General features: G+C 40.1%; 1 protein-coding gene and 1 long non-coding RNA gene across 3 annotated transcripts; one reads left to right on the forward strand and one right to left on the reverse strand.

The window, feature by feature from the left end:
* Positions 1-7,515: 7,515 nt before the first annotated feature.
* On the forward strand, positions 7,516-10,422 carry LOC147847266 (ergosterol biosynthetic protein 28-like). 2 transcript variants are annotated; one of them, XR_015532351.1, is made up of 4 exons: positions 7,516-7,696; positions 8,573-8,779; positions 9,176-9,321; positions 9,995-10,422. XR_015532351.1 is itself a non-coding variant. In XM_087339376.1 (3 exons), exons 1-3 carry the CDS (start codon positions 7,582-7,584, stop codon positions 9,244-9,246), a joined length of 393 nt encoding a protein of 130 aa, XP_087195502.1. In that variant the 5' UTR covers positions 7,516-7,581; the 3' UTR covers positions 9,247-9,579. The 2 variants fall into 2 exon arrangements, 1 of the variants encoding a protein (XP_087195502.1); XM_087339376.1 differs by lacking the exon at positions 9,995-10,422 and having other exon boundaries at positions 9,176-9,579.
* Positions 8,931-9,169, reverse strand: LOC147847267 (uncharacterized). The gene is made up of 2 exons (XR_015532352.1): positions 9,055-9,169; positions 8,931-8,981 (listed from the first exon to the last, which is right to left on the reverse strand). It is a non-coding gene; the product is annotated as an uncharacterized LOC147847267 (long non-coding RNA).
* Positions 10,423-10,507: the final 85 nt, after the last annotated feature.

Consider the following 10,507-nt stretch of genomic DNA (forward strand, 5'->3'; position numbering starts at 1 on the left):
AATCTCATCAAGCAGTTGAAGGAGGAACGACAAGTTGTGGAAAGTAGAGCGCAAATGGGAGCAAGTCGCATCCAGGATATCATGCGGGCCTGGTTGAACCAGACCAAGAGCTTGATTGACAACGGTTCCGTCAAATGGTGGACCAAGTGGGCCACGAACGCGGCGGAACTCCAATTGCTCCGGGCCGACGTAGAGAACCGGCGGAAGGAGGGAGATGAGTGCTATATGCTGACTTCCGAAGACTTCACCGGCATAAGAGATGAGCTGGCCGAAGACTTTCAAGCCTTGGCAGAGGACCAACTAGGGCAAGTCCGGCAACTTGTAGCTCAGCTGGACGACGACAGGCTGGAGGCGCAGATCCAGTTTGAAAGCTACGAGAGGTCCCGGATCCGGGAAGAGAAAGCACGAGAACCAGTAACGGTCAACCTCAGTGATGAGGAACCGTTACTGGAAGGAGACCGGACCGGAAGCAGTCAAACGAGGATGCTGGAGTCAGAGAAACAAACGGAGCAGCCGCCTATAGAGCAACCGGAGCAGCCTCAGTCCCAACCGCAACCACAGCAGCAGCAGCAAGCACAGCCGCAGCAACCACAACCGGAAGAACAAGTGGAAACTCTGGAACAAAGTATTTTGGACAATTTGGGTGAACAATGAAGGGGCCGAGAAGGGTTCGACGTACAAGGTACTGTCCCACGGGCGTGCCATGTGTTACCGGCCGGCAAGGAGTCCAAAATACGGAGTGAAGGAATTAATTAAGTATGGTTGTAAATAAGCCTAGTATGGACGGACAGACTGGAAATGGTATGCCGTTCCAGATCCGGACGGATCCCGAATAGGTGCGATAGGCACCGTTTTGTACTACGGGCCGGAAACCTATTTAAAGGCCCGGACCCCATTGTAATCGCAGCGGATAATTAATAGAGCATATGGTGTTTATACTTCTGTGTTGATTTCCGTTCTGTACTTACTGTTATATCTTACGCGTGTAATTAACAAAAGCGATCTAATCGTGTAACCTACGTAAGTCGGTGTAATCGTTGAGTCATAATCCTATGCCGTAATCACCCTTTGGTGAAGTGTCTCCGTGACACCTTGTGTTAGACCTTGTCCGGTCAGAGAATAACAATGTTTCTTTTTTTTAATGCATCCCCCAATGGTAAAGCTCCAATCATAACTCTCCAAACAAATACCTTGGCTCATAGCATTAATCGAGAACACTAACCTGCCTTGATCACATGAAGCCACCAAGTAATGGGCTTATGAAACCCCCATATCTTTATAACCCTTTCTTCCAACCACTTATGTTTGTTAATCAAGGTGTGATAAGCAACATTTGTTGAGATCATAGTCAATCTCTTATTTCCAACAAACCTCCAATCAAGCTCTTGAGATCGCCCATCTAAATAAGGAATTGGCTCATACAAAGATAGTATTTGTTGCAACTTATCCCAAACAAAGGTATAACTTTTTGGAATACGAAATGTTGATCTGATTGTTCGAAAAGCCATTAATCTTCTTTGTGACACCAACATAGCATCCTTAATTGTTACCAAACCTAATCTAGCCATCTAATTAAATTGAAGGTTAAAGTTTTGCTTACCTTCCCACTTCAACAACCTTGATGTCGCCAAAACCTCCATTCGTAATGAATTGGCACATCCCCTTTCTTGTTGGGGATGCCATTCCACAAAATCTAACATACTTTTCCATGATGTCAACAAATGATCAACTATCATAGACCCTGCACATTTGACATCCCTATCAAAATTAATTACATTCCACCAATTTGCTTCAACCTTCATGTTTCCAAGCTTTATTCCGTTCTTCTCTATAAAGTATGCCACCATTTCTATCCAAGGTTTTACACCTTCAAACATAAATCGAATGAAAGTAAATCGGCGAGCCACCATTTGCTCATATAGATTTAATATTGATGCCCCGCCAAGACACTTCGGAGTACAAACATGATCCCATGCCAACCACGACAAGGCACTTTTCCCTTTTCTTTTCCATAACAACATTCGCATCGAGCGTGTCAATATTTCAAGAGCTTTCTTTGACCATGGGAGCAAATGAAGATAATAAGATACCATAGAGACCATAATTGATTGGACCACCTTAAGTCGTACATGAAAAGGCCAAATTTGAGACCTCCAATACATAAACTTATCCTCCAACCTTTTGGACACCCACTCAATAAGTTTCACATGAGAAACTTCCACCCCAATTGGATATCCAAGGTGACGAAAAATCATACCACGATGTACTATCCTTCCTGACCACCCCAACCCCAACACATCTTGTTCTGTACATGAAATTGCCATCACTAGCGAGGAAACCGCCACCCTTGTTATGCGTGAGGTATTTCGGCATCATGGCCTCCCAAACAGTATCATCAGTGACCGAGGACCGCAATTTGTCTCCAAATTTTGGCAACATCTCTTCAAGATGCTCAAGGTCTCCTGCAATCTCTCCTCCGGCTACCATCCTTAGACCGACGGGCAGGCGGAACGAACAAACCAAACGTTGGAGCAATATCTCCGGTGTTTCCTGAGTTATCAACAGGACGATTGGGCCGAGATTCTCCACTTTGCGGAGATTGCGTATAATAATGCTATTCACTCCTCGATTCGAGTCTCCCCATTTTTCGCTTATACCGGTTTCCATCCTCGTTGGTCGGTGATCGACACCCCGGAGCTACCTACCAACCCTCGTGTCGAGGATCATTTGGAGAGGCTACGCAAGATCCAGATGGATCTCTCTACTCACCTTCGTCATGCTCAACACACACAAAAGACTTATGCGGATCGTCATCGGATTCCCTCCTCTTTTGCCATCGGAGATCGAGTATGGCTCTTACGTCGTCACATCAAGACTACTCGACCGTGCGACAAGTTGGATTATCGACGACTCGGTCCCTTTCGTATTACAGGTAAGATTAATGATGTCACATTCCACCTTGATCTCCCTCCGCAGCTTCAGATACATCCGGTTTTCCATTGTTCTCTTCTTGAACCTTATAAAGCAAACACCATTCCCGATCGTGTGACACCACCGCCCCCCCCGTTGGAGTTGGATGCCGGCCCGGAGTATGAAGTTGCTGCCATCCTCGATTCCAAACTTGTTCGCAACAAACTTTATTACTTGGTCGATTGGCTCGGTTATAGTCCGAGCGAACGTACTTGGGAACCCGTTGAGCATGTTGCCAATGCACAGGATCTTCTTGCTGATTTCCACCGAAAGTATCCGGACAAACCCAGTCCGTAATTAGCACCGACTCGTTCCACTTGTCGTCTTTAAGGGGGGGATAGTGTCATGATATGGCAAGACTCGAACCCATGACCTTATGCTACATGGGTCGAGCTCTTACCATTAGACTATGAATTGTAATTTGCAGGATATTATTTTCATTTATGCTTTATCATAGAAAATTGATGTATATTCCAGATCTCTCTAGAACATTCTAGAAGCTTCAGGATTATTCCTAAAAACACTATAAAAGGAGGCACAAGGCATTGTTTTGAACCAAATTGGTTCAACGCCAGTCTTAAGCCTCTTAGCCGATTTGTACTTATCTTTTCACATAATATAAGAGCTGTTGTCATCATCCTTCTCTCTCTCTCATTCTCGTTATCTCTCTCTCTCTCCTCTTCTCACTTCCTCTCTCGGGAATCTTAAGCAGTCCCGTCCCCTTAGTACTAATAGTACTGCTCTTCTTTAGTACTAGTTCCATCTCTGCTTTAGTACTATTCTTGACAAAAATGAGGACAGATTCTCAACCCTGAAGCATTTGAAAACAATTCCCACACATCTCTTGTCTTACTAATATTTTCCCGATTAGGTGCCAAAAACATAATATGGTCATCTGCTAGAGCTTGAACAATACATGGCTTCCCTGATGGCAACCTTAGTCCAAGCAATTCTTCCTTCATAGCCATATTGTGTAACTTAACAAGAATAGGATGTGTCACAATAGTGAATAATAAAGGACTTATCAGGCATCCTTGTCTAACTGACCTCCGAATAGGAATCGGTTGTGTTACTCCTCCATTAAACATTACATGTGAAACCGAACCCTCCCCTAATGTGTATATCAACTTAGACATACGATCACCAAAACCCATATGAGACATCAATTGATTTATAAACGACCAATCCGCATTATCATAGGCTTTCTCGATATCCAATTGTAGCAACACCAATTCTTGCTTTGAATCCTTTGCATAGTCAATTGCCATTTGAACATTTAAAATATTATGTAAAATGTCTCTTTTTGCTAAAAACCCATATTGAGCATTATGAATAATAGAAGGTAAAACCTTATGCAACCTATTGGCTATCACTTTTGCAAAAATCTTGTACATTCCCCCCCATCAATGAAATAGGCCTCCATTGAGCAAAGGAATATGAAGAAGGCACCTTCGGCAAAAGTTTTATCAAACCAATATTCCAAGAATGAGGCATTTCCCCTAATGTCGACACCTTTTGAAATAAAACCGTAAAAGGCTCCTTTAACTTAATCACATATTTCTTAAAGAGTTCATTTGTTAATCCATCCCACCCAGGACTCTTATCATTAGCAAGATGTGACATGACATGTTCCACCTCATCCTCTGAAATATTAGCATCTAATGATTGTGCCGCATCATGCGATACATGATTTTTCACTCCATTAAAAAATACATCTCTATCCTTTTTAACATTATCATGGATACAAACTTGTACATCCAACAATTGTGTATAATAGTCTATGCATTTCTTCACAATTTCTTGAGGATCGGAACACGTGATACCATTTTCCTCTAACCTTACCACATTATGTCGTGCATGTGATTCATGAAGGTCATGAAAAAACTTATGTGATTGACAATTAGCATCTTGTCCTAGACGATGTAGTCTAGTATGTTGATAATTTTTTTCCGTTAGATCATGCAGCGCAGAAATTAATACCTCTTGATATTCCAACAACTCTACATCCGTTGGCCAATAAGTTAACAATGAGTTGCATTTATCAAGCAAATTAACTAGGAGACTTAATTTCTTTCTCCTTTTAAAAGCATGGTAAATTCCATAATACCTAGTTAACCTCTGAACATTTGCAACAAATATTTCCCACGCTTCATACCCATCAAATTGAACATGATAGGCAAATGCATCAATCAATTGACACATATAGGCATGGAAGAACTCATGATCCAAAAATGAAGAATTAAAAATCAACGATGGTTTTCCTAAAACCTCATGAAAAGCTCTAATTGAGTGGTGAGTGAATTCAAAAATTAATGGGAAATGATCTGATATAATTGACCCATAAGATATTGAAATATCCAAAATCTCTGGTAAAAATCCTTCGGTATGCATTACATACATTCGATCCAACCTGCTCCAAGTATCCTTATATTGAGCCGATTGAAAGGTATAACCAGGTACATCCCTTAACATGATTTCAGTCTCAAAATCTCCCCATTCTTGAGACTTTGGTCCATCCATAATAGAGTGGATGGATGTTGATTGATTTGTCTCACAACAAACATTAACATCTCCCATCAATAAACCAGGTCTACCATTATCAAGCATCGATGTCAGAAGATCTCAAATAACAACTTTCGGTCTTGTGAAACATTCGATGCATACACACCAACTAACCAAAGAACTTGCCCTTCATAACATATCTCTACCACAATAAATCTTCCAAATTCATCTGAAACAATTACTTTTGGGTGAAATTTATCTCTTATAAACATGACAATCCCAGAATAATCCCCATGAACCTTGCCAGCATAACATAATGTATAACCCTTAGAACAACTAATTAAACCAACATTACGATGATCTTTATGCTCTACTGCACATAAAACATCCCATTGCTCACTTAACACAATCCTCCAAACCTCATGCATTCTAAATCTAGAACACAAACCCCTCACATTCCATGTGGTGATCTTCATACTTTACTTTTTCCTTTTATTCGAGAAATCTCTTTCTCCTTCACTACTAATGTTTCTGCGATATCCTGAAATAAATCCCCTAAGATTGCATATGAATTACTATGAGAATGCAAAACTCCAGACCCTGATGGCTCCTCATGTGAACAAGGCACCGATTTCCGTTTATTCCAAGGAACATACAAATTACCTTTATTATCAAAAGATAATTTCTTTGGATAGTCCTCTTGACGAGCCCATGGTTTATTCCGCATGGGATTTGTTTGTTGAATCTGTGTGCCCTTCTCCATAGATACATTATGTCCACTACATTTGTAGGCTCTTCATGTACCACCTCCACTACATTATTTCATTTTTGAGGACAATCAGCCATAAAATGCCCCAACACACCACAATGGAAACAATGTCTTGCAAATGTACCCCATTTAAGCCGAAAATATATAGGTGGCATACCAGAGCATGCAATCTGTAAACAACTTGGCCTCTTTATAGCAGTATTCCAAAGAATACACATCCGATATCGATTTTGAGCATTAGCACTAGGAGGCGCCAAGATCTTTCCCAACTTTTCCCTCACGGGCCGTAATATTGGCCAAACCACTGAATATGTGCACTCTACCTCAACCCATACAGGACACTCTTGCTTTAATATATCTTGATATTCCACTAGTGGCCTCCACGGAACAATATGAACCAAACTTTTTTCATAAAAAACTGGCAATTTATTTAGTAATTTCTCTTTATACTCTTGTGATACCAAAACAACCTCATAAAATCCACGAGGACCAGCATAAACATCCTAAACACAATCAGCTTGTAAAATCCCACGTAACCATTGTTTGACCATCCAAAGGAAAGGTATCTTCCCCATGAAAAACAATATGACCCCTTTATCACAGAAATTAGCAAATGAGTCCAAAAACTCCTTATTATCAATTTCTACCTTAGCCACTTCATCGTCAACAAACTCCTCAGCAACTTTCACATTCTCCCTTATACAATCTTCCATTAATATATTTGCCATGCATCTTAAATGTTCCCAATGACTATCATCTTTCTCAATTTCATCTTGTCGCATTGCATCAGCATAAGACATGTCATTACTATTATCTCCAATACATCGTTTTCTTTTACCATCCCCTATTGGGCTCGAAACTGACTCAACCATGCATGCATCCTTTGCAGAATTTGGAGACTCATCCATATTCATGAAAACACGATCATCCATATGACAAGAATTAGGAAAGAGCTCACTTACAAGTAATTGTGTTGAAGAAGGAGTCAAAGCAAGCGATCATGAGATGCATGCAACCGAATTGAATTTTTACTTGTAGCGTTCTACCAAGACCCCCAAATGATACGTGCAGATACTCTTTAGAAAGCTCTCCGCGCAAGCTTCGAAACGAGCCAAAGAACAAAGCTAGAAAGCTCTCCGCGCAAGCTTCGAAACGAGCCAAAGAACAAAGGGAATGGACACCGTAGCAAGAAGATACATCAAAAATAGTGTTTTTCCTACTCCAACATCTCCCAACTTTGCGTTTTCTCTCTCTCTCTCTCTCTCTGTCTCTCTCTGTGGGCCCAGAGCTGACATCTTGGCAGATCTCATAGATCTTGGTACTCTGGAGCAGGTTCCAGGATGAATCCCCTCGGATGGTGGCTTTCGTTCGTGGGCTTGGTTCGCCTCAGCTCTGTGTGGTTTGGCTTTGTGGACATCTGGGCTCTGCGGATGGCTCTCTTCTCGCAGACACTTAGTAACTCATCTATCTACTAAAAGAGAGAGAGAGAGAGAGAGAGAGAGAGAGAGAGAGAGAGAAAGAGAGAGGAACGGAAATCAAATGTTGTATCAACTTGGTCTTCAAAAGGCCAACGACATGAATTGATCTTAGTTGGAATCGAAGAAGAAGTTACATCCCTGCAAATCTGATGTAATGTTTGAAAGGAAGAAAATATAGCTAGAAAAGACATTGTGCATAGAGATAGATGGATAGTCAGACTGACAGATTTTACTGTCATTATCATCATCCTTGGAAGTTCGTCCGAAATTGAGTAATGACTCTCAATGTTCAATCATTTTGTGAATAAATAGAGTATAGAAAGCGATCCTTTTACATAATAAAATCTTTGTTGCCAAGGAGAGAATCGATGCTCGAGAACTCACCGCTAAAAGATGTCATGGAAGATTTGAGAATCCCCACTGCCACTTTATTATTATTATTTATTATTATCTTTGATTGAATTAATTGAATGTTTGTCTTCCCCATTGTGCTAATGGAGGCTAACTGGAAATGTACATTAGTTTCTACGGCTTTGTTTTTTTCATGCATATGAAGTGGCTTGTTCAAAATATGTTCACCATGGAGACTCTCAAGGAAACATTGGTAAAAAAGGGAGACAAGATTGTAGAAAACAAGGAAACATTTTCTTTTGCCACACAAGATTGTAGAAAAGTAGAGCTTTTGTTTTCTGGAGTGGTTGTGTGGCCCCCTGTGTGCTTTGCACAGCAGTGATCTGGGTATTGGACATAATGTAATACAATACCTTGTAAATCGGTGTATTGTACATAATCTAATTCAAATGCTTTTAAGAAAAAAGACATATAGATCAATTGATTATGATGTTTCTTGCAGTGACTGAAATCCATGGGAGGACTTTCGGCACATGGACCCTTCTCACTTGTACACTATGCCTCTTATGTGCACAGAACCTCCACAACAAGCCTCTATATCTTGCAACGCTCTTATCATTTGTGTATGCCCTCGGTCACTTTGGAATGGAGTATCTCATTTTTCATACCATGTCAACGAAGAACGTTCTTACAGTGACATTCTTTGCTGGTACATACTTCCTCGAATTCTTATTTATATTCTATAACTTAGAAGGATCAGAATAAAGTAACTTACAGATAAAAAGAGTGGCACTTTGGGTTCGTATTAGGAGGAAAACCATACTAGGGAAAGTAGATTGTTAAGAGCTGAGGGTAACTACAAAGACTATTTATGAAATGTTTTGTAATAGGATTGTTTGGAACACATGGAACTCGGTCTCCCTCTACCTTGACAGAACCATTTGAATGAAAGGAGTTGACAGATAATGTAACCAATGCGTAAACTGTGGAATGTGCTGTGAAAAGATCGATTTAGCATTACGGGAATAGGTCTCTATCAGGCGAAAAATATTTTAATGCTTGTGGTGGTCAAGTGCTAACATGCATGCTCTTCATCATGTTACAGGTACGTCTATAATTTGGATGCTTCTACATTGGAGAAAAGTGGGGACTGAATATGATTCTAAACAGAAATGATCCTTCTCATCAAGTCCAGACAATCTCTAATAATGCTCGATACAGCATGTTTTGCACACATGGGAGGTGGTTTCTGTAAGTGAAGCCATCATTCATCCTTTTTAGTTTTAGTCTTGTTTTCTCTGCTCTTCAAATCCCCAGCTAAATGTGTGTTGAAAAGTTTACCGATAAACAGAATCCCATGGCACCTTCATTTTCGGGGGGATTTAATTGCTAGATTTTAAGAAGTTTTCTATTTTTCTATCGCCAGTGTTTGGGTTAATAGTTGGATTTGTTGTTGAACTCCTACCAAACAATTTTTCAATTTAATATTAAGAAATTAGTTAGCTAATATATTAAGGGGTCTACTTTCCTACCATATAATGCAGTTAAAAACTTTGGATGGATTTGATTTCAATCTTTATGATTTGAATCCAGCAAGAATGTCAAAATGATAATGATGTTGTTTTATTTGAGGAAACCATGATACAGTGGTGTTATTGGTGAGTTATCAGGATAAATAATCTTTACCCACCAGATGCACCTTATGTGGCATGTTGAATTTGTCGAGTACTATGAGCTTGAATTTCTCCTATCACTCCCTATTATATACACTATATTTAATTTTGCTTTGTAAGAAACCATATCTGCACAGTTTTCTTGCATTTTGTTTGTCACATAGTAAAATTGGTAATTTGCATCATAGTTTGTATTGTGATGCTATTTGAATGATAAATATATCCATGTGAGACATCCACATGTGATGTAGAGTTCTCGCTTCCCGATCACCTTTATCCAGGCGTATCACTTGAAGGGATCACGGAAGCCGTCATGAAGCCTCAATCCTCCTCAACGAAGCTTTGTAAGACCCTTCAAGTGTCGATCTTGTACGAACTTTGGAATTTGCAAAGGTAAAGCCAAAAGCTTAGGCTTTCAAGGGTGGAAACATGCCAAAATTGTGCCAAATAGGATTCGACCTTTTCTACCTAACTGATCGTCAGTTGTGAACACTCTATTCTTTTTCAAAAAAATTTCTCAAATAAAAGCACATTGCTTTGTGAGCTGGGGCATGGGCCTTTTGGTATATCACCATAAAAGCGGCTACCAAACTTGATCTGAACAATGAAATTATTTGGTGTGTTTGATATTATTTAAGTAAAATATTTTTGGCAAGCAAATGGCAAAGAACATAATAAAGCGTACAAGAACCAACACCAACCTCATGATTTTGAGATGAGTGTTTGTATCCGTACATCCATAACCAATCATGTCTTCTCATCTT

Source organism: Azolla caroliniana, unplaced genomic scaffold (genome assembly GCF_043228905.1).
Source record: "Azolla caroliniana isolate FFs.n. ecotype wild unplaced genomic scaffold, voAzoCaro1.0.p SCAF_1269, whole genome shotgun sequence".
Lineage (NCBI taxonomy): Eukaryota > Viridiplantae > Streptophyta > Polypodiopsida > Salviniales > Salviniaceae > Azolla > Azolla caroliniana.